The sequence below is a fragment of the Neofelis nebulosa genome, chromosome 13 (assembly GCF_028018385.1).
Source record: "Neofelis nebulosa isolate mNeoNeb1 chromosome 13, mNeoNeb1.pri, whole genome shotgun sequence".
Taxonomy (NCBI): Eukaryota; Metazoa; Chordata; class Mammalia; order Carnivora; family Felidae; genus Neofelis; species Neofelis nebulosa.
The window spans coordinates 34,610,072-34,633,805 of NC_080794.1; the positions used below are offsets into that span (position 1 = coordinate 34,610,072).

The 23,734-nt window shown below is 40.5% G+C and overlaps 1 protein-coding gene across 1 annotated transcript in view; it reads left to right on the forward strand.

Annotated features, from left to right (window-relative positions):
* Nucleotides 1–23,734, forward strand: part of DDX21 (DExD-box helicase 21) — a 28,129-nt gene continuing 4,395 nt past the window's right edge. Inside the window, exons 1-13 of the mRNA XM_058696540.1 lie at nucleotides 1–165; nucleotides 2,276–2,713; nucleotides 4,984–5,059; nucleotides 5,949–6,127; nucleotides 7,847–7,964; nucleotides 11,540–11,725; nucleotides 12,832–12,977; nucleotides 13,801–13,950; nucleotides 14,337–14,498; nucleotides 15,949–16,068; nucleotides 17,130–17,203; nucleotides 20,532–20,691; nucleotides 21,581–21,715. Of these exons, the coding sequence (XP_058552523.1) occupies nucleotides 79–165; nucleotides 2,276–2,713; nucleotides 4,984–5,059; nucleotides 5,949–6,127; nucleotides 7,847–7,964; nucleotides 11,540–11,725; nucleotides 12,832–12,977; nucleotides 13,801–13,950; nucleotides 14,337–14,498; nucleotides 15,949–16,068; nucleotides 17,130–17,203; nucleotides 20,532–20,691; nucleotides 21,581–21,715 (2,031 nt within the window). The 5' untranslated portion in view covers nucleotides 1–78. The remainder of the gene's footprint in view (nucleotides 166–2,275; nucleotides 2,714–4,983; nucleotides 5,060–5,948; nucleotides 6,128–7,846; nucleotides 7,965–11,539; nucleotides 11,726–12,831; nucleotides 12,978–13,800; nucleotides 13,951–14,336; nucleotides 14,499–15,948; nucleotides 16,069–17,129; nucleotides 17,204–20,531; nucleotides 20,692–21,580; nucleotides 21,716–23,734) is intronic.

Below are 23,734 nucleotides of genomic sequence, written 5' to 3' on the forward strand. Positions count from 1 at the left end.
GGGCTAAATGGGTAGTACTGTCTCTTCCTCTCCACGCGGTGGAACTGACCGGTCGGCCTCAGTTGCTTGTGCTGAAAGATGCCGGGGAAACTCCTTAGTGACGTGGATTTGGACTCAGACACGGCCATGGAGAAACTGGAGACACCGCGAAAGCAGAACGCGAAGGTGCCATCGGGGGCTGAGGGTCCTAGGGTGCTGAGAGGAGTGGGGTACAGGATGGGCGGGGGTCCGGCTAAGGAGCCCGTGGCGCACACGCGGACCCGGCGCGTCCAGAGCCCGGCCGTGGGGCGCCGGGGAGCTGTGCCGCCGACGGGCGCAGGCGGACCGGAGCTGGGGTGAGCACCGCTCCCATGTGGTTCTGGAGTCTGGGCGCCCCGCACCTGGTGCGCAGTTCACGGTTGGGCCCCACGTTGCTGGCTCAGGCTCAGACCTGACCGGGTTTGAGCGTGCGCGGAGGGAATTGTCAGTCCTGGTAGAGACTGAAGCTTTAGCCTAGACTGGCCACACCTCAAACCCACCTGCACACGTGGGCGGCGTGAGCAGTGACATTTTACTGTAGTAGTACGGGAAATAGTTTGTTTTTCGGTAAGCAACCTTTAGAAGATGAAGTAATTCAGTTTGGCTTAAGGTCTATTGACCAGATTTCCCGAGGAAATGTAACGTGTTGTGGTGCTAACGGCACACCGTGTTTTTCATAAGGCCAGCAGTGTGTAGTGGTCTTAAGTTACCTTGATACCTGTCTGCCTCTTTACTGTTACTTCCTTAGTGATTTAACTTGTGACTGGGTGTCTGTTCTGAAATAAGGTCAGTTAGTGAGAGCAAACATTATCCCTGAATTTGTATCCTACATGATTTAGAATTTCCTTTCCTTGGCTGTTTATGGGCCTTTTTGATGGGGAGCTTTTACAACAGCAATATTTTGGCGTTGTAGGAAGCCGAGGGAGCACAGACTTGTCCCCACAGGTGGGGAGGAAGTGGTCCTGGTTTGCCTGCTCGGCGTCAGTGAAGGTATTCAGTTGTGGGATGGTCAAGTGAAGAGGGACGCAGCCAAACTCCGTTACATTCCAAGAGAGGCCACTGAGTTAGGAAATCCTCTTACTTAGTGGAGCGAAGGGATGAAAGAACTGAAATCTTGTGGGGAGACCAGATTATTTTTCAGATGTCTGAAAGATGATCATGTGGGAAAGATCACCCTCATCTGTGATTTGAGAGTGGAGGCGGGGCCTGAAGTTTCAGGGAGGCTGATTTCAGCTAAATGTTCTAGTCTTCATATTTCTGTGATTGGCCTTTCAGAAAGTTTTTTTTTTTTTTTTTAACGTTTATTTATTTTTGAGACAGAGAGAGACAGAGCATGAACGGGGGAGGGTCAGAGAGAGGGAGACACAGAATCTGAAACAGGCTCCAGGCTCTGAGCTGTCAGCACAGAGCCCGACGCGGGGCTCGAACTCACGGAACGTGAGATCATGACCTGAGCCGAAGTCGGACGCTTAACCGACTGAGCCACCCAGGCGCCCCTCAGAAGGGTTTTAACAGAGGCTAAGCACCTATTTGATTTCAGTAATATTAAGTAATTAACTTTCAGGAATAGGAAAAGTTGGAAAAGGTCACACATTTCAGGTAGGAGCCATAGTCTGATTTGGCTTTGAGGTTTCACCCATCCCATTTCCTAGTAACTTATGCTTTTTTTTCCTCTTTAAATTAGATCATCTTTTTTTTGTTATTGTGTGGGGTGATAGATTGTGGGATTTTATAGCTTTTTGGTTCATAAAGTGTCTCTGTAAATTCATTTGCACTTGTTACATAGCCAAGACAGATATTATGAATTCTAGCAGAGAAAGAAATCTGCTTAATATTGTCCATCTGTGGACATATGTGGCCTCATTGCTCTATTAGAATTAAATTAAACTGTACTTGATCACTTTCTGTAGTTGTACCTCTTGACGACTCTTGGAGCATCCCATAAGAAACCCCAAATCCCTTATGAAAACTTGATTTTACAACTTGTTCAACCAACATGAATTAAATAGTTGCCAAGAGGCATTCTCTTCTGAGCTCATGAAGTCATTGATATACAATGTACTTATTTCCATATAACTAAGAAATGGTACTAAAAAGCATAGTGTTTTGTCTTATTGAAAGGAGAAGGTACAGACGTTGAAAAATGCCCCAAAATTGTGTTCTTCATAATTACATGATCTTGAAATAATCGAGAATTGATGCATCATACAAATGTATACATGCTTTGCTCAGTAGTTTGTATGTTTTAATTTCTTAGAAGGGTAAAAAAGAGAAGCCAAAGTCTAATAAGACTGAAGAGGCAACAGAAGTAAAGGAAGAAACTATTTCCCCCAAAGTCAAAAAAATTAAAAAGAAAGCCGAGTCTTCTGAGATTGACATGAATTCTCCTAAATCCAAAAAGGCAAAAAAGAAAGAGGAGCCATCTCAGGATGACATTATTTCTCCTAAAACCAAAAGTGTGAAGAAACCAAAGGAGTCCTTTGAAAAGAAAGTTGTTTCTCCTAAAACCAAAAAAGTAATGAAAAGTGAGGAGCCTTCTGAAGAAGAAATAGGTGCTCCTAAGCCGAAGAAGATGAAAAAAGAAAAGGAAATGAATGGAGACATTGGAGAGAAAAGCCCCAAACTGAAGAATGGATTCCCTCATTCTGGACCTGTCTCTAACTCCAGTGAAGAAAGTAACAGTGAATTAGAGCAGGTAAAGTTGCATTTTCATATGTAGAGTGTATCTTTCATTGTGGTTTCAGATAAATAAGTAGGTAATTGCTACCTAGAGGCAACAGAAGCAGGAGAAAATTTGATGTGTTGACACTTCATGGGGGGTCCCCTGAGCTGCATGCTGCCTGCATTCAGGGTAAGACTTAATCTTAAAAATAGCTTAAAGTTAGAATGTTTCCTTTGCAAAGAAACAGGCCTATTTAAGTTTAGGGAATGTCTTCTCTCCACGTCTGCTTATTTGCAAGTCAGAAATTAAAAGGAGAGATTATAGTTATGCAGATAGGCCCTAGCTTCCCTCTGAGGGGTTTCACCAAAAAATCTTAATTAGTAGAGCTACTGAAAAGGATTTTGTTTGATTTTGCATAAGTTTTTGGTTGACCATTAACTCAAGTTGAACCCGATGATTGGATGTCCACTTGGAAGTAGTTCTGTTACTTTTCAGAAACTCAGTCATCAAAGAAATCCTAATTCTAATAATTTTCTGTTTGCCATAGGTCATAATCAACATTTAAATTTTTTTTCCTTGGTTCATATCCAGGTGCCCCTCAAAATAAATAGGTAAATAAATAAATTTTTTTCCTGATTATAAATAAGTGATTTACAGAATTAGGAAAATATAGAAATTTGGGGCACCTGGATGGCATCTGACTTTGGCTCAGGTTCTGATCTTAATGGTTCTGTAGATTTGAGCCCCAGGTCAGACTCTGTGCTGACGGTTCAGAGCCTGAAGCCTGTTTCTGATTCTGTGTCTCCCTCTCCTGCTGCCCCTTCCCCACTTGCTGTCTCTCTCTCAAAATAATAAAAAACATAAAAACATTTTGTTTGCTAAAAACAAAAAGTTCCCTAGAATTTCAGCATTCATTAATTCAGTAAATATTAAATACTCATTAGGTATAGAGGTAACCTGTTGTTGAATGCTGTTTCTTTATAGTACTTTATATATATATATATACGTATACGTATATATATAGACGTATATATATGTATATATATATGTATATATATATAGACGTATATATATATAACTATTTTTTATCAGATTAGGATTGTACTATATGCAATCTTGTCTCCTGCCTTTCCACTTTTATTTAAACATTATATTCTATTTTTTTAATGTTTACTTTTTGAGAAAAAGAAAAAGAGCATGAGCGGGGGAGGGGTAGAGAGAGGGAGACACAGAATCCGAAGCAGGCTTGAGGCTCTGAGCTATCAGCACACAGCCTGATGGGGGCTTGAACCCATGAACCGCTTGATCATGACCTTAGCCGAAGTCGGCGCTTAACCGACTGAGCCACCCAGGCACCCCTAAATAATAAATATTTTCATTGGTTCCATAATCCATTATATAAATGTTTAGAAAATCACTTAATTCCTGTATTGAGCATTTAAATTTTTTACTATCAAATAATGCCACAGTGACCACTTTGTCATAAATGTTTGTTTCTTATTTTCTGTGAATATATGTGAAAGATGTGGCTATGCAAAAGGGTTAATGACCTGTTCAGCAGTATAGTAGTCCCCCCTCATCTGATGTTTTTCTTTCTGGGGTTTCAATTGCCCCCTGTCAACCACGTTCAAGAGTAAATGATTCTCCTCCTGACACATTGTCAGAAGGACAGTAGTAGCCTGATGCTGCATCACAATGCCTACGTCATTCACCTCACTTCATGTCATCACAGAGGCATTTTATCAATCCTGTATCATCGCAAGAAGTAGGAGTGCAGTACAGGAAGATATTTAGAGAGAGACCACATTTGCATAATTTTTATCATGATCTATTGTTATAATTGTTCCAGTTTATTATTAGTTATTGTCATTAGTTTGTTACTGTGCCTAATTTATAAGTTAAACTTTATCTTGGGTATGTGTGCATAGTAGAAAACAGTATATTTAAGGTTCTGTACTATTCAGGTATCCACTAGGGGTCTCCCCTGTGGATAATGGAGGACTCCTATATATTGGTATGGGATGGCAACAGAATAGTTCTTAGTTGAGACTGAATCTGCCTTTACTAGCCACACGTAGTATATCTACAGTATATATTTGCATTTTCCTTTTGTTAGGGTTTTATAGATGATTATGATTTCCTTTTTGGATCTTAATTTACCTACCAAAGTTTCTCTGTCTTTGTGGTTGATTTAGAAGAGATGTTTTCGAATAGGTTCTTTTGTTTCTTTCTCAGAAGGCGTCTCTGTGACTACCTGTGGGATTAAAGTTACTGATTTCTTTCTGTGGCCCTTTACTTGATAGGAAATACCTGTGGAACAAAAAGAAGGAGCTTTCTCTAATTTTCCCATATCTGAAGAGACCATTAAACTTCTCAAAGGTAATATTTTGGAACTATTGTGTAATGTTACTATATATTATTTGGAAGCACTCCACTATTTTTGTTGAGATGAAGGACAATATGTGGAACCACATAATAACTTAGATCTGTATATATAGTATAGGACCATACTGGTGATGGCTTTGCTGTCTCTTAAATAGGTGATTAAATTTTATTCAAACCAATGTGTATATTCAGAAGTGTGAGGACTGATTGTTCTGGTACAAATAAATGGTTCATGCCATTTATTTGTATGGTTCATATTTTCTTTGTTATTCTCTCCCGCTTCGTGAGGCATCTCTTCATAATACCAACTTGACTCAGAACTCAGCCTAGCGGTGTGCCTCTGAACAAACTAGGTAGTCACATGTGTGGGTAGGTGTTTTCTGAATCAGGTGTGGCATAGTCTGGACTGCAAATCCAGATTTGGGGCTTCTGTTGACCTATGGATGAGATTACACGACAAGTAACTAAATTCTAAAAAAAAATGTTTGCTATAATTTGGTACTTTAATTTTTTTTAAATTTTTTAGAGAGTGCAAGAGTAGGGGAGGGAGGCAGAGGGAGAGAGAGAGAGAGACAGTCTCAAGCAGGCTCCATGCTAAGCACGGAGCCTGATGTGGGGCTCAATCCCAGGACACTGGGATCGTGACCTGAGCCAAAATCAAGTTGGATGCTCAACCAGCTGAGCCACCCAGGCACCCCTAATTTGGTGCTTTAAAGTTTGTTGATATTTTTCAGTCAAGCAGATTCTTCACTACCAGAATACATTGGAGCCTGACTTTGTAGATATTGACAAGAAAGTAGAATTCTTTAATTCTCTAGGACCAGAAACATGGCTGGGATTTTAAGAACTGCAATGTCAGGTAACATGGTAAATTTGTTCACAGGCCGTGGGGTGACCTTTCTGTTTCCGATACAAGCAAAGACATTTCACCATGTCTATAGTGGAAAGGACTTAATTGCACAGGCACGGACAGGAACTGGGAAGACCTTCTCCTTTGCCATCCCTTTGATTGAGAAACTTCAGGGCGAACTACAAGACCGGAAAAGAGGCCGTGCCCCTCGGGTAACTATCTTTAACACAGACCTCAGGGGCTCCAAATCTGTAGTATAGTTTTTTACTGGGTTCTCCTTAAAGTGTTTTTTCCTTTTCCTTTCCTTTCCTTTTTTTTTTTTTTTTTTTTTTTTTGGTATCTTGAGATCTTTATTTGAAGCTAAAGCAGGATTATTCTCTTAAGATTGTTGGCCACAAACCTGTGTATTTAAATATTGTAATCTGCCCCATGGTTGTGACTGCCTGTATTGTTAATGCTCTTTGTGTTCCCTTCAAACTATTAGATGCCCCTGCAGCTCACAGGTTTGATCAAGTGTCTGACTATTTTTGCCTAGATGGAAAAAGCAGTTTTAAGTAGAGATGCATGAGTAGAAGGAGGGGTACTCAAAGAGGTGAAGAGGCCAAGCTTCCTGGTCAGGCTGGTGCTCATCAGGTTCATTTCTGGAGAAACTGGCATTTGACAAACCTTAACCTCACTGAAATGCCTATGTGGTCATCATGGTTATGGGTTCTTGTGCTTGACTTTCTGACCCTGCCTCATTTGTTTACTGGCCTTCCAGTGTCCATACTCACCCCTCATTAATTCATTGTTTATTGCTGTAAACAAATGCAGCATTAAACAAATGAATTATTCCAGCACTTGGAGTTATTCCAGCCTACACGTAGTGGATGTTCAGTAAATATCTGTTGGGTGAATGTATCTGATGAATTAGTGAACACTGTTCTTAAGTCACACTTGTTTCATGCTGTTACCCTACTTAAGGATCTGTAGTAGTTTCACATTTTATGTCTTGTTAGGTCAAACTCCAACTGCTCTGGGATTCAAAGCCCCTCACCATGTTGGTCCTGCCTTAACTTTTCTTTGTTCTACTTTAAGTTTACTGTAATGTAGAGGTTCAGTCGACAGGTTTTGGAGCCCAGCTGTTTGAATTTAAATCCAGGCTTTGCTTCTTAGCCTTTTGGTTCAAAATCTTGTGTGTGTTTACTATAGGTACAGTTGTCAGGTAGGTCAGTAACTTGTGAGAATTACAGAAGAATGTGTAGTAAGTGTGTAGTAGAGCCTGAGACAGTAAAAGCCCAAAGATTAGTTAATGTTGTTATCCTCAGTGGTGTTACTCCTTACTCGAGTTGTTGCTTTCCCTGGAATGGTTTTTTTTTGTTTTTTTTGTTTTTGTTTTTTTTTTTAATTTTTTTTTTTCAACGTTTTTAATTTATTTTTGGGACAGAGAGAGACAGAGCATGAACGGGGGAGGGGCAGAGAGAGAGGGAGACACAGAATCGGAAACAGGCTCCAGGCTCCGAGCCATCAGCCCAGAGCCTGACGCGGGGCTCGAACTCATGGACCGCGAGATCGTGACCTGGCTGAAGTCGGACGCTTAACCGACTGCGCCACCCAGGCGCCCCTGGAATGGTTTTTTTAAGTAGTAACAGCTCCACGAAACTCCTCACTTCCTCCAGCCTACTCCCGGGCAGCCCTCCTGGAGCATCACATGTTTGGGCATCTACTTCTCTTCTGATTGGTAGGATCACAAACTTTTCTTCTGAGTAGATTTGTCAGGGACTGTATTACATTTATGATCCTTCCCCACACGAAACTATGTTGCAGAGCACATAATAGATGTTTTGAAAATACTTGGTAGGATGAGTTGAACCTTCTGATGAATTTCAAATTTGTTAAGAAACAAGTACTTCACGATACTTTGAATTCAATGATTAGTTTTTCCTTTTCAGGTACTGGTTCTTGCACCCACAAGGGAGTTGGCCAATCAAGTAAGCAGAGACTTCAGTGACATCACAAGAAAGCTGGCAGTGGCTTGTTTTTATGGTGGAACTCCCTATGGAGGTCAAAGTAAGTAAATCGAAAAGTGAGGGAAGGAAAATGCCAACCATTGTTGGGTGCCCTGGTAGGCTTTCTCTGACCTTGACATCTGTCTTTACCTGGTTTAGTCTTTTATAGTAGTTTTCTTTTGTCATCATTGTTTTTAAAACAGTTTTTTTTTAGGGGCACCTGGGTGGCTCAGTCGGTTGAGCGGCCGACTTCAGCTCAGGTCATGATCTTGCGGTCCGTGAGGGCTGTGAGTTCGGGCCCTGCATCGGGCTCTGTGCTGACAGCTCAGAGCCTGGAGCCTGTTTCGGATTCTGTGTCTCCCTCTCTCTGACCCTTCCCTGTTCATGCTCTGTCTCTCTCTGTCTCAAAAATAAATAAATGTTAAAAAAAAAAAAAAAAAAAAAGTTTTTTTTTAATGTTTGTTTTTGAGACAGAGAGAGACATAGTGTGAGTAGGGGAGGGGCAGAGAGAGAGGCAGATACAGCACCAGGCTCCAGGCTCTGAGCTGTCAGCATAGAGCCCAGTGCAGGACTCGAACTCACCAGCCATGAGATCATGACCTGAGCTGAAGTTGGACGCTCAACCAACACGATGCAGGCGCCCCTCTTTCGTCATTACTGTTTAAAGATGGTCAAGAACATCGTCCTGCATAATGATGCGTAAAATCCTGTATATAGTTCTTTGGAGTTTTGTGTTATTTGCCTATGTTTATCTAAAGGAGGCTACAAAGGTATCTTACTGAACCCAAGAGGATAGAGTCCAGGGGGCTCTTAGAACTAGAAGGTCATGATTCAGAGTTACTCTTTTTATCTGTCAGAGAGGATGGATCTGGCTGTTTTGGGGTCTTTGTTTCTTGCTGTAGGGGGGCCTTCCTCTGAGCCCAGGGGCCAAATGTTGCAGGCCCCTATTGTAGGATTCCGTTACTTACCAGTTCAAGACCTGGAAGCTTTATTAGGTAGAGCAGATAATATAATTCAGGAAGGGATTTAAGGCATTAAAAATGTTAGTATTGGCATGCAATGCTTGTGACTATTTCTTTCCAGCTTTGATTGAGTGAACTAGGCTTTGGCATCAGAAAGTGTACGTTTGAATTTAGACTCTGCTCACAGTGTGATTTGAAGTTCAGGGTGCTTGATTTTTCTTTTCGTTTGCTTGTGTGAAAAAATAAGTTTACTGAATTCACCCTGCCAGGGGTGTTATGAGGATTGAATTGGAGAATGTAGAGTGCCTGGTGAGACCCCTAGACTGCAAGAGCAGTTCAGTAAAAAATTGCATTATTAACCACCTCACCTCATTATACTGAATTCCATTTTCTTGACCATCTCTGTGCCTTCTGGGAATACTTACCCTTCTACCCTGTCTCATTCTTTCTATACCTGATTACCCTACTGTGTATACAGTTCTTTCTTCCTTTTTTTTTTTTTTTTTTTAAATTAAAATTTACATCCAAGTTAGCATATAGTGCAACAATGATTTCAGGAGTAGATTCCTTAATGCCCCTTACCCATTTAGCCCTTCCCCCCTCCCACAACCCCTCCAGCAACCCTCTGTTTGTCCTCTATGTTTAATCTCTTATGTTTTGTTTTTATATTATTTTTGCTTCCCATCCCTTAGTTCGTCTATTTTGTATCTTAAATTCCTCATATGAGTAAAGTCATATGATGTTTGTCTTTCTCTGACTAATTTTGCTTAACATAGTACCCTCTAGTTCCATCGACATAGTTGCAAATGGCAAGATTTAATTCTTTCTGATTGCTGAGTAATACTCCATTGTGTGTGTATATATATATATATACCGCATCTTTATCCATTCATCCGTTGATGGACATTTGGGCTCTTTCCATACTTTGGCTATTGTTGATAGTGCTGCTATAAACATCGGGGTGCATGTGCCCCTTCGAAACAGCATACCTGCATCCCTTGGATAAATACCTACTAGTGCAATTGCTGGCTCCTAGGGTAGTTCTATTTTTAATTTTTTGAGGAAGCTCCATACTGTTTCAGAGTGGCTGCACCAGCTTGTATTCCCACCAGCAATGCAAAAGGGATCCTCTTTCTCTGCATCCTCGCCAACATCTGTTGTTGCCTGAGTTTATGTTAGTCATTCTGACAGGAGTGAGGTGATAATCTCATTGTGGTTTTGATTTATATGTCCCTGATGATGATGTTGAGCATTTTTTTCATGTGTCAGCTGGCCATCTGGATGTCTTCTTTGGAGAAGTGTCTATTCATGTCTTTTGCCCATTTCTTCACTGGATTATTTGTATTTTGGGTGTTGAGTTTGCTAGGTTCTTTATAGATTTTGGATACTAACCCTTTATCTGATATGTCATTTGCAAATATCTTCTCCAGTTCCATCGGTTGTCTTTTAGTTTTGCTGATTGTCTCCTTTACCGTGCAGAAGTTTTTTATTTTGATGAGGTCCCAAGAGTTCATTTTTGCTTTTGTTTTCCTTGCCTCTGGAGACGTGTTGAGTAAGAAGTTGCTGCGGTCGAGGTCAAAGAGGTTTTTGCCTGCTTTCTCCTCGAGAATTTTGATGGCTTCCTATCTTACATTTAAGTTTTTCATCCATTTTGAGTTTATTTTCGTGTATGGTGTAAGAAAGTGGTCCAGGTTCATTTTTCTGCATATCGCTGTTCAGTTTTCCCAGCACCATTTGCTGAAGAGACTGTCTTTACTCATTGGATACTCTTTCCCGCTTTGTCAAAGATTAGTTGGCCATAAGTTTGTGGGTCCATTTCTGGGTTCTCTGTTCTGTTCCATTGATCTGAGTGTCTGTTCTTGTGCCCATACCTTACCGTCTTGATGATTACAGCTTTGTAATGCAGCTTGAAGTCTGCTATTGTGATGCCTCCAGCTTCGGTTTTCTCTTTCAGGATTGCTTTGGCTATGCGGGTCTTTTCTGGTTCCATACAAATTTTAGGATTGTTTATTCTAGCTCTGTGAAGAATGCTGGGTTATTTTGATAGAGATTGCTCGTATTTCTTTAAGATTCTCATTCTAGGGGCACTGGGGTGGTTCAGTCACTTGGGTGACCAACTGTTGATTTCAGCTCAGGTCATGATCTCATGGTTTGTGGGATTGAGCCCCATGTTGGGCTCTGCTCTGAGAGCGTGGAACCTGCTTGAGATTCTCTCTGCTCCTCCCCCCCACTTGTGCTCGCTTGCTCTCTCTCTCTCTCTCTCTCTCTCTCTCTTTCTCTCTCTCTCTCTCTCTCTCTCCCCCTCTCTCTCCCTCCCTCCCTCCCTCTCCCTCCCTCCCTCCCTTTCTCCCTCCCTGTCTCCTTCAAAATAAATAAACTTAAACAAAAAAAAGATTCTCATTCTCAGTTTGTCTGTGAAACCTTGACACTTTGTGTTACCAAGGAAGTCCTTCTTTCCTGGTGCTTCCATCTCCCACTGGTACATTTTTCTGGACTGTCACTTCTTATCTGTTCTTCCCACTAGATTCAGGAGTGCCTTGAGTATCTTTATCTTTGATACTTAGCATATTACCTTGTATTATAGTTAACATTTTAGAATAAAATATATTTAATTGGTACCTGAGACTAATAAAAGGATTTAAAACCTAGTATATCTTATTGATGTTTTTTATAGTTGAACGCATGCGGAATGGGATTGATATCCTGGTTGGGACCCCAGGTCGTATCAAAGACCACCTGCAGAATGGCAAGCTAGATCTCACCAAACTTAAGCATGTTGTCCTGGATGAAGTTGACCAGATGTTAGATATGGGGTTTGCTGATCAAGTGGAAGAGATTTTAAGTGTGGCATACAAGAAAGGTAAGCTCCAAATTCAAGGAAGTGATAAAAGGATTACAGGAAGGGTGGTGATTAAGTGGTCTTCTAAGAGTTAAATGAAGCCTTAAATTGGGGGATGATTTATTTTATTTAGGAAACTTAAATTAAAAAAAAAAAACAAAACATGATTTATCACATAATAATGGGGAAAGTAAAAGATAAAAGAAGAAAATTTGATACTCTGCCAGCTTGGCATGTTTTGCTTTTGGTCTGTTTCTTCCTGACTTTGTACTATTGTTGCATATGTGTGTGTGTTAATTATAATCTTATCATGCATATAAAAATTTGGCATTACACTCCATGAAGAGGTTTTGCCATGATTTAATTCCATCTGTGTATTTTGATTTTTAGATAATACAAATAATTCTGCCTATAGACATATGTATGCAAATAGCTTCCTTCATGCCTCAGTATTTGGAATTTATTTTTTAGGGTAGATGTCCAGAAATGAAGTTACTGAGTTGAAAGTTATAAATAGTTCATGTTTCTCGATGTACATTGTCAAGTTGCTCTCCAAAAGGGCTCTACTTATTTACTCCACCATTTGAAATACTGTATGAAAATGCAGTGTTATTCAAAGAGCAAACTAAAAAAGGGGGGCTGGGGTGGGGCTAGGGAAGTTTTTTAGTACCTGACCTCAAAGAATGAATAGACTGGAATTCTAAACTCAAAATACTCAGGAAATGCTAGAGAGTATAGACGAATATAGAATCTAATCTGTGTTGGTGTTTATTGTAGGTTATTTACTTAGTGATCTAAACGAGGTGGTTACTGGTCTTGATGAACAGGTGTTTTCCAGGTGACAGGTCTCATAATGGACAGATTTCCTTCATGGTTCATAAAGGCCAGGGTCAGAAAGCAAAATAATTTTAAAGTACTTTTGGTATTTCAGGTCTCCTTTACATAAATTACATAGGAAGTATTTCTTTGCCCATTAGGAATCTTTGTGTCTTTCATTTCTGTGTCATCAGTGCCTGGCTTGGCCTCAGGTGGTTGCTGTTGCATGTTGATTGGGGAAGAACTGGGTGAGGTGGAGTACTGTGTAGGCTTATTTGGGTTATTCATACTGACTTTTTTTCCCCCCAAAGATTCGGAAGACAATCCCCAAACATTGCTTTTTTCTGCAACCTGCCCTCATTGGGTATATAACGTTGCTAAGAAGTACATGAGATCTACATATGAACAGGTGGACCTCATCGGTAAAAAGACTCAGAAAACGGCAATAACTGTGGAGGTAAATGATTTATTCAGTTAGAATTTTGTATATCATTTTTTCCCTGTCTGATAATATTAAGACTGGAAAATACAAACTGTTTTTCCAGATAAATACTAAATCCATGTGAGGAGCCAAGTAAAGATCTATTTCTGTTTGTGTTGTGTGTGGTTATCTGTGTTCTCTAAGTTTCATTATCTGGTAGTCTGATTTCAAAATCTTTCGGAATCTGTCTGAATTTTGTAAATAGAAAGAAATTACACTAGAATTGATTGACTTTTTTTTTTTTTAATATTATGTTTTTAAGTTGTCTCTACACAAAATGTGGGGCTTGAACGCACAATCCCAAGAGTTGCATGCTCTACCAATTGAGCCAGCCAGGTGCCCCAACACCTAGAATTTAAACACTCGAGGGTAGCAGAGATATCTAGTACTTTGTTTTGAAGCTGTTTTCATTTTAGGGCCCAGCACCTAGAATTCCTTTCACCCAAGGAATAGACATGCACGCTAACTGACTAATCGCAGTTTTAAGTGGATGAAAGGACAAAAAAAATACTGAAATTTTTCTCTGGTCAATTACTTGGTTTCCTGTAGGAATCAAGGGAATGGCATTTCTTCTTCTGTTTTCCTGGTTAGTTCAGAAAACAGAGGAACCAGATGCTCTTTGGAGAAAGGGGAATGGCTCTCTGTGTTAATGAGTTTGGGTTTTTTTCTCTACACAGTGGTGGCAGCAGTCTGCTCTAGTCCATATTAAACAATTGCTTCTAGCACCGCTAGTGTTGAGCAGGTGATTTCAGCTTCCAGGTGGGCTTTACTAAATAGATCTTTTTTCCACTCCTATAAGCACCTGGCTATCAAGTGCCACTGGACTCAGAGGGCAGCAGTTATTGGGGATGTGATCCGAGTATATAGTGGTTTTCACGGGCGCACTATCATCTTCTGCGAGACCAAGAAAGAAGCCCAGGAGTTGTCACAGAATGTGTCCATAAAGCAGGTTGGTTTTTCCCCCTTTTTCCTGTAGGGAGGAAGCATCTTTCAACTGATAGACCCCATTAACATTTTAGAGTTCACCTGATCTGACAGTCTCCTCTCACAGATGAGGAAACAGTGTCTCAAACCCAAGGTTACACTGACAAAGTAGGTTTGATCAGTCTGTCTAGTGTTTTTTACCTAGTAAATATAGCTGGACACAGTTGATCTACGACCAAGGAGTAGAAAAAATTGGAGGCTTGTTCGTGTAAGGCATATGTTTTTCCCTTTACGTTATTTTCAGCAGAACTATCACCAAAATCCGAATGTCCTTACAGGCCTGATTTGTTGTGTTAAAAGTAGCTGGATTGTTGGATCTGGTGTTCTTATGCCAGTTTACTTCTTTGGCAGGACGCCCAGTCATTACATGGAGATATTCCTCAGAAGCAGAGAGAAATCACTCTGAAAGGTTTTAGAAATGGTGATTTTGGAGTTTTGGTTGCAACCAATGTTGCTGCTCGTGGGTTAGACATCCCTGAGGTTGATCTGGTTGTACAGAGTTCTCCACCAAAGGTAAGTGTTCTATACTACAGTTTTGTTTGGTTTTGGTTTTTGGGGGGAGAGGATACTAAAACAAATTGGAAGTTGTATGGTCTAGTTTCATGTGGTTAGTAATAGCTGTCTCTTTTGAGTGCTAGGAAGCTGTGGTGATTTTTTTTTTTTTTTTAAATTTTTTTTTCAACGTTTTTTATTTATTTTTGGGACAGAGAGAGACAGAGCATGAACGGGGGAGGGTCAGAGATAGAGGGAGACACAGAATCGGAAGCAGGCTCCAGGCTCCGAGCCATCAGCCCAGAGCCTGACGCGGGGCTCGAACTCACGGACCGCGAGATCGTGACCTGGCTGAAGTCGGACGCCCAACCGACTGCGCCACCCAGGCGCCCCGAAGCTGTGGTGATTTTTAAAACAAACCTCTTCTGAGGTCCTTCTCCCAGAACTGATAGTTGAGTGGAAATGTGGTCAGTGGCCAGAGGCTGGAAAGATTGTTTCTTGTTGAAGGGAATTTTGGTTGGCTCGTGCAGGTAGTGCAGTTGTGAACTGGGCTTTGAAGATGGGTAGGACTCCGGCGGGGTGAGGGTAGCATAAACCCATGAACTACAGGATAAAGAAGGGAAAAAAGACCTGTGATTAATAGCCTCTGTGGGTGATGAGAACCTCTTAGGGAGGGGGCCGAAGCATCAGGTTATGTGGTATGAACAGTGCTTCCTGTAAGTAAAAGTTGGTCTGAAGGAGTCTGCTCTGCTCCCATCACTTCAAATGTGAGGACCCCCACAAATTGGCAGACTCCTCAGGATTAAAGGTTGTTTTACAATGATAGAAAAAATACCTGATTACTGTGAAGTCACCAGTTCTTACAAAGGAAATCTGATTAGTGTGTGACATACATGTTGTTTAAGGGAGCCTGTAGAACTGTGCTGTCCAATTTGATGGCCACAGCTATGTGTAGTTGTTCAGCACTGGAAACAGTCTGAATTGACATGTGTGTTCTAAATGTAATATACACATTGGGGTTTTGTTTATATTTTAAACTTTCTATTATGTACTCTGGATTTTGAAGACATACAAAAAAAGAATATAAAATATCTCAATGATCTGTTTTTTTATGTGGATAGTATATTGAAGTGATATAACTTTTAGATATATTGAGTAAAGAAGATGTATCATTAAGTTTTTTTTTTATAGCTTTTTAGTGGGTTACTACAAAGTTGAAGATTGAAATTACTTACGTGGTTCTGTAGTACAGTACTATTTAGACGATGCTTTTTTCAGATTTGCCCATAGGATAGGAACTGCTATTCTAGAGATTTTTTAAAAAATGGTCACAGTTCTTTAATTTAAATTGAAGTGCTAAAGAACCGCACATTCTGGGTGTAGATTAAAACCACCACACTTGCCTCTGCATAGACCACTCAGGTCTTTGTCTCGTTTTGTTCAGTGTCACTCATGTCTCTTACTTCAATAGGATGTGGAATCCTACATTCATCGTTCTGGAAGGACGGGCAGAGCTGGAAGGACGGGGATTTGCATCTGCTTTTATCAGCACAAGGAAGAATATCAGTTGGCACAAGTGGAGCAAAAAGCGGTAAAACTGTGTTCTTAGCTTTTCATTCAGCAAATGTTGAATTCTAAAGTCAGTCTTTGTTTTTTGTTATTCGATTTTTTATTAATTTTAAGTTTTTATTTCTAGCATGTTGCCATAACTGAAAGCTTATTAGGTACATGTTGTTTTACACATTGTACTATAACATAAAGCCCATTTTGAATGAAATAAGTTTGCATTTGAAAGCAGTGGTTTTGTTTTTATATTTACAATTACATGGGTTATTTTTATGTTTGAAAGGCAGTTTTCAGACAATGATAACATGAGCACACCCCAAATATTTAAGCATAGATTAGGGGGTTATAGGAATTACTTAAAAACCAAAAGGATAAATTTAAAATGGAGAGAGGAGACTGATTTTTCTGACAGATTAATCTCTCCCCATATCCAGACTTATGGAGGAGAGGAGCACTTTACAGTGCAGAAAGCAAACACTCCCCGGCCAGGGTGATTGTCATTAATAGCAGTGATTGGCATATGCCTTGAGAATGATGTGATGAGACAGCATTCATCTCTGGTTTTCTTCCCCCAAATCCATAATCTCAGTCTTGAGCACGCAAAGAACCCGAGGCAGCCTCACAGTGAGGGACAGAATTCTATAAAATACTTTGCCAGCACTCCTTAAAACTATCAAGGTCATGAAAAATCAGGAAAGGCAGAAACTGCCAGAGATCAGAGGAGACTAAAAACATATCACTAAATGTAATGTGTCACTGGAACAGAATAAGGGTATTTGGAGAAAAACTAGTGAAATTCGAATAAACTCTGGAATTCAGTTAATAGTAATGCTGCAGTGTTGGTTTCTTGCCTGTGGCAAATGTACCATAGTACTAATAATAGGGAAATTCGGTGCATAGTGTACAGGAACTCTGCGTACTATATTTGCAACTTTTCTGTAAGCCTAAAACCATTCTAAAATTAAAAGTTTATCTTTTAAATGTGTAATAAGTATGTTTGGTAATATAAAAAATTAGAGAATTTAATCTCAGTGAAAACAATTGATGGCCATATTGTATATTAAACTGTGGTTCTTTTTCTTGTAGGGAATTAAATTTAAACGAATAGGTGTTCCTTCTGCAACGGAGATAATAAAAGCTTCCAGCAAAGATGCCATCAGGTATGTTTCCTACCCACTGCTACGTCTGTTGTAGTGCTTGTTCCATTTACTGCCTAGCTTTGTGCAGAAATGAGATTTGGCTTTCAGATTTATGTATTGACAACTTACAACCTATTTGTTAATAAAAATAGACTGTGCTTAAGTAAAATTTTACAAAACAAAAGTCCTAATTTGTATTTATCCCTACCCAATCCTGTTCACCAGAAGAAACCATTATTAATAGTTTGGTTTGTCTTGGGCGTTTTAAGGAACCATATCTTAGATACAGTATGGGCACTTACCGTGTGGAGATTGATTAGATTGGGTCACAAGATTATACTTCACATCATCATCAATCTAGTTCCTCAACTGGTGGGAATGAATTGATTATTTCTTTAAGTTACTCCGAGATGGTGAGGATTAGATTAACTAACAGTGTTTGTCACTGGAGGTGCTACTGGCATTGGGGGCAAGAGAATTATTTCATGGGATTGTGCTACAAATTGATGGATAGTTAGTTGTTTAGCCTCTCTGGCTATGCGGTGTATGCTGGGGGGCGAGTGGGGTTGGCATTACGAAAACCAGAAGGTCCTGACTATTTTCCAAACGTTTCCAAATGGTGGCCTACATTCTCTGCTTAAGAGAACCACTGAATCTGGGGGAGCTTGGGTGACTCGGTTGGGTGTCCGACTTCAGCTCAGGTCATTAGAGCCCTGTGTTGTGCTCTGTGCTGACAGCTCAGAGCCTGGAGCCTGCTTCATATTCTGTGTCTCCCTCTCTCTCTCTCTCTCTACACCTCCCCCACTCACACTCTCTCTCTTCTTCAAAAATAAATAAACTTAAAAAATTAAAAAAAAAAACAAACCCACTGAATCTGAGGGGCACCTGGGTGTTTTAGTCGGTTGAGCATCTGACTTCGGCTCAGATCATGATCTCATGGTTCGTGGGTTCAAGCCCTGCATCAGGTTCTATGCCAACAGTGCAGAGCCTGCTTGAGATTCTTGCTCTTTCCTCTCTCTCTCCTGCTCCTGCTTTCTTTCTCTCCTTTGACCTTCCCCTGCTCCTGTTTTTTTTTTTTTCTCTCTCAGAATAAATAAAACTTAAAAAAAATTTTTTTCAGAGTTTATTTAGAGCATGTGCACTCTGTCTCTCAAATAAGTAAACATTTTTTATAAATAGAAGTCTGTGATCAAAGGAAATGCTTTGTGTTACCATATTAATTAATGGCTCAGGAAAGTTCTCCAAATGAAAATAATTTAACTCAGTAATTTTCAAAATTTTTTTTAGCATGGCATACTTTCAGTATTCTGTAGACAGGGTTCCCTATGACACCACTTAAGGAAATTTGGGATTAGATGGCCAGGAAAGAGAAAAGAGGACAAGCTGGTGGTGTATGTAGGATGTCCTGTAAAGGAGCAGTCTTGCTGAAAGAGGCTGCCTTGGGTGGCCTTGTTCATTTGTGTCCTTTTGAAGATGTGACATTTATTATCACCAAGATAATAGTGATTCTCTAACAAGTGTGTAGTCTCATAAAAAGTCCTTATCATTTTTAACCTGATTTAGAAGTCTTAAATCTATTTTAAATAATAAATAAATAAAAAATAAATCTTTTTATTGCAGAATGGAGGGGCCTCTGGGTGGCTCAATTGGTTGAGCATCTAACTCACGATTTCTGCTGAGGTCGTGATCCCAGGGTCCTGGGATTGAGCCCTACATCGGGCTCCATGCTGAGTGTGGAGCTTGTTTAAGATTCTCTCTCTCCCTCTGTTCCTCTACCCTGCTTGGGTGTGTGCACGCTCTTTCTCCCTCTCTCTAAAACTAAAAAAAAAAAATAAGTTAAAAAAGGGGCGCCTGGGTGGCTCAGTTGGTTGAGCGTCCGACTTTGGCTCAGGTCACGAACTCGTGGTTTGTGAGTTCGAGCCTCACGTCGGGCTCTGTGCTGATAGCTCAGAGCCTGGAGCCTGCTTCTGATTCTGTGTCTCCCTCTCTCTCTGCCCCTCCCCTGCTCATGCTCTGTCTCTCTCTGTCTCTGTCTCTCTCTCTGTCAAAAATAAATATTAAAAAAATAATAATTAAAAAAAAGTTAAAAAAAGAATGGAGATAGCTATAGTATTTTTTGATCCGTAAAGTAGCATATGCTTATTATTGTAAGAAATGTTCAGGGGCACCTGGGTGGCTCAGTCAGTTAAGCATTGGACTTTGGCTCAGGTCATGATCTCACGGTTCATGGGTTTGAGCCTCATATTGGGCTCTGCACTGACAGTGAGGAGCCGGCTTGGAATTCTCTCTCGCCCTCTTTCTCTGCCCCTCCCCCACTCATGCTTTCTATGAAAATAAATAAATAAATTTAAAAAAGAAAAGAAATGTTCAACATCTTTAATATCACTTTCAGTAGCAGCATGGAGTTCCATTATATCTGTCTCATGGTTTATTTAATCAGTCCCATTTTCTTACATGTTTTGTACCCTTTAAAAAAATTTTTTTTTAATGTTTAGTTTTGTGAAAGAGAGAGACCACGTGCCCAAGCAGGGGAGGGGCATACAGATAGAGGGAGACCCAGAATCCAAAGCAGTCTCCAGGCTCAGAGCTGTCAGCATAATGCTAGATGTGGGGCTGAACTCACAAACCATGAGATCAAGACCTAGGCCAAAGTCAGTATACTCTTTCTATATCATAAATAACACTGTGGTGAACATCTTGATATTTGTTCTGTTATTTCCTTGGGATAAAACTTTGTTTAATTAATTTTAGAGAGCATGCGAGCAGGGGAGAGGGGCAGAGAGAATCTTAAGCAGGCTCCATGCTCAGCGCAGAGCCTGACACAGGGCTTGAAATCATGACCTAAGCAGAAATCAAGACTCGGATGCTTAACCAAGTGAGCCACCCAGGTGCCCCAGAATGAAACTTTTTTTAATTTGATAGTAAAATCAAATTAGATGTAATCAAAGGGATGGCTTTCTTTCTTTTATCTTTTAATTAATTTATCTTTTTTGAGAGAGGGAGAGGGAGTATAAGCAGGGGAGGGGCAAGGAGAGAATCCCAAGCAGGCTCCACAATGTCAGTGCAGAGCCCGACATGGGGCTTGATCTCACAAACTGAGATTATTATCTGACCTGAAATCAAGAGTTGGATGCTTAACTGACTGAGCCACCCAGGCACCCTAAGGAATGGGTTTATTTTTACAGAAATGTGGTGATTATACATATACATTGCATCAAAGTGATGTGTGTTAGATATATAAAAGATTTGGTTTGGAAGTTACTGATTTATCTTGAGATGCTGTTGTCTTGAAAATGAAATATGTCCGCTCTTTCCTTTCTCCTAACAAATATACTCAATCACACCATAGGCTTTTGGATTCTGTGCCTCCCACTGCCATTGGTCACTTCAAGCAGTCAGCTGAGAAACTGATAGAGGAGAAGGGAGCCGTGGAAGCCTTAGCAGCAGCACTGGCCCATATTTCAGGTGCCACGTCAGTAGACCAGCGCTCTTTGATCAACTCAGATGCGGTAAGGCTTTCTGTCGAACTCTGACACTTGGGGTAATTTTGAGTTTGAGCAGGATTTAAAAGGGTTCAGTTAGACTTCCCAATTGTTTTAACTTTTGTCTGAAGGTAGGCGCATATATATACATATACATATACGTATACGTATACATATACATATACATATACATATACATATACATATACATATACATATGTATACGTATACGTATATGTATACGTATATATATATAAACAAATTCCATGGAGAAAGAAAGTAGATTACTCATTTCTACTGTCTCAGTTGGGGGCAATGACATTGACCGTTAATGGGCATGTGGTTTATTTTTTGCGTAATAAAACATTTTGGAATTTTAGTTAGTGGTGATGGTTGAAACCTTGTGAATGTACTGAAAACCCGTGAATTGTATACTTTAAAATGGTGTACGATATGGTATGTGAATTGTATGTCAGTTTTTTTAATCCTCCAAAGAAAACCTCAACCACTTAAAGACATAAAAGCATATGATACATTTGGTCAGTATACCTAGAAACTTAAGGTATATGCATTTTTTCCTTTTTTTTTTCTTAATTGAAATTTTTGAGACAATTGTAGGTTTACATGTAGTTTTAAGAGGTAACACGGAGAGATTCCTTTGTACACTTTGTCCAATTTCCCTCAGTGGTATCATTTTGCAAAACTATAATGTCACAACTGGGGCACTAGCATTGGCACAAACCGTCAGTCTTGTTCAGAGTTCCCAGTCTTGTACTAATTTATGTGATTGTGTTGGGAGAGTGGTGTATGCTTTTAGGAGGAACTTTTCCAGAAATAGTTTAGAAACATGAGGGCAATTTTTTTTATCAGTTAGGTTTGTTTTTGAGACTAATTTTGTTCCCCTTTTTTCTCTAAGGGCTTTGTGACCATGATCTTACGATGCTCGATTGAAATGCCAAACATTAGTTATGCTTGGAAGGAACTTAAAGAGCAGCTGGGTGAAGAAATTGATTCCAAAGTGAAGGGAATGGTTTTTCTCAAAGGAAAGCAGGTAAGTAATGTTGTGACCCTGCTTTGGTTCAGTAGCTTAATGTGGACAGTAAAACACCAAATGTAGGCTTCTCCCTGTGGTGTGGGGATGGTGCATCTTTTTGCTCTGTATATAGTCTTCGCTAGGCGATGTCATCCCTGACCCTCAGTTGCCACTTAGTGACGGACAACTACCTCATCTGGTATCTTTAGCCTGAACTATCTGCGTGCAGTGCCGGACATGAAGTCCCAGCTGCTTCCCTGACATTTCTTCTCAGATGGGGTTATTAAACAACATAAAATTATTCAAAATTGAATTCAGAATCTTTAATTCAAACCTAAAATTCTAATTAAAAAAAATTTTTTTTAATGTTTGTTTATTTTTGAGAGATAGAGACACAGAGTGTGAGCGGGTGAGGGACAGAGAGAGAGGGAGACACAGAATCCGAAGCAGGCTTCCGGCCCCGAGCTGTCAGCACAGAGCCCGATGCGGGGCTCTAACTCACAAACTGTGAGATCATGACCTGAGTGAAGTCGGACGCTTAACCAACTGAGCCACCCAAGCGCCCCGAAAACTAAAATTTTAAATCTTGCCTTCCAAACCTGATGTTCTTTCTTCTGAGTCTTGCTGTCAGTTAATGGTAGACCAGGACAGCAGTTCTCAAACTGTTTGGTCTCATGACCCTTTTACGTTCTTAATGAATGGTGAGAGACCAAAAAGCTTTTGTTTGTGTGGGTTGTATCTATTAGTGTTTACTGTGTTAGAAATGAAAACTGGAATTCGAAAACCCAAGAATACCGTTCCATTTGCCATCAGAGCTGTGGTAGCATCACGGGTAAATGGGTGTCCAGGAAACTCCACTGTGTGCTTATGAGAGCGTGAGAGTGGAAAGGACACATATTTTAGTATTAGGAAAATTGTTTTGACTTTGTGGAACCTCCGCAAAAGACCTCAGGTTTCCCGGGGGGCGTAGACTGTACTTTGTAAACCACTTGCTTAGAGAACCAGATCTGGTTTATCGTCACCTCGCTGCATGTCTGTGTTTACTTCCTTAAGGAACTCCACATACAGTATGGGTTACAGTCTCAGCTTTCACATGGCGGATGAGTCTTCACGTGCAGGCTCCTGCTCCCCTTACTGCCTCCTCACTGCTAGTACCTCCACTCCAGCAGTGCCAAGTACACCTTGCTTTCTGTCATTCTAAGTGGCTCAACCCGGTGTTCATAGTATTTTTTTTTTCCTCCACGTTATTTGTGGGGTGGCTTAACCTTGAGTCTCCCTGTGAAGCTTTCCCTGGCCGTACAGTAGAGTCGGGGGCACCATATCCATACTTCGGGGTTTTTAGGGCGTGCCTTTATTCAGGCAAATTTTATCTTGCTGGGCTTGCTTATTGACCGAGAGCCTTGAAGCCTATGATGTACTCAAGGGCAAAAATGATTTTTTAGTTATCTTTATACTTCAGTGAGTGGCTGGTGTTAAATACGTAATAATTTTGTGAATGATGATCCCCACAAGTGGCAAAATCCATCAGTACCTGATGCGACCTGTGGTTATGGTTGGGTGAGTTGTTGGGTGGAAGTGGGGTGTTCCTCATAAAATGTTGCAATTAAAGATAGCTAGGGAAGAGGAGTGCCTGTGTCCGTTGCAGGGGTGGTTCTAACTACATTTGTGGAAACCAAGAAATAGGATCTCCTTAACTGGAGGTGATGGCACTGCTATGGTCCTATAAAGTGTTTATTTTTGTATTTTTAATATATATTTTTAAGTTTACTTATTTTTAGAGACAGAAAGAGAGAGCAGGGGAGGGCCAGAGAGAGAGGGAGAGAGAAAATCCCAAGCAGACTCCACGCTGTCAGCCCAGAGTCCAATGAGGGGGTTGATCCCATGAGCCGTGAGGTCGTGACCTGAGCTGGAATCAAAAGTTGGACGCTCAACCAACTGAGGCACCCAGGCGCCTGTATTTTTTTGTTTAAAAAGAAATGTTTATTTTGTGAGAGAGAGCATGCGTGCGTGCAGGGCTGGGGGGGAAGGGAGGGAGAG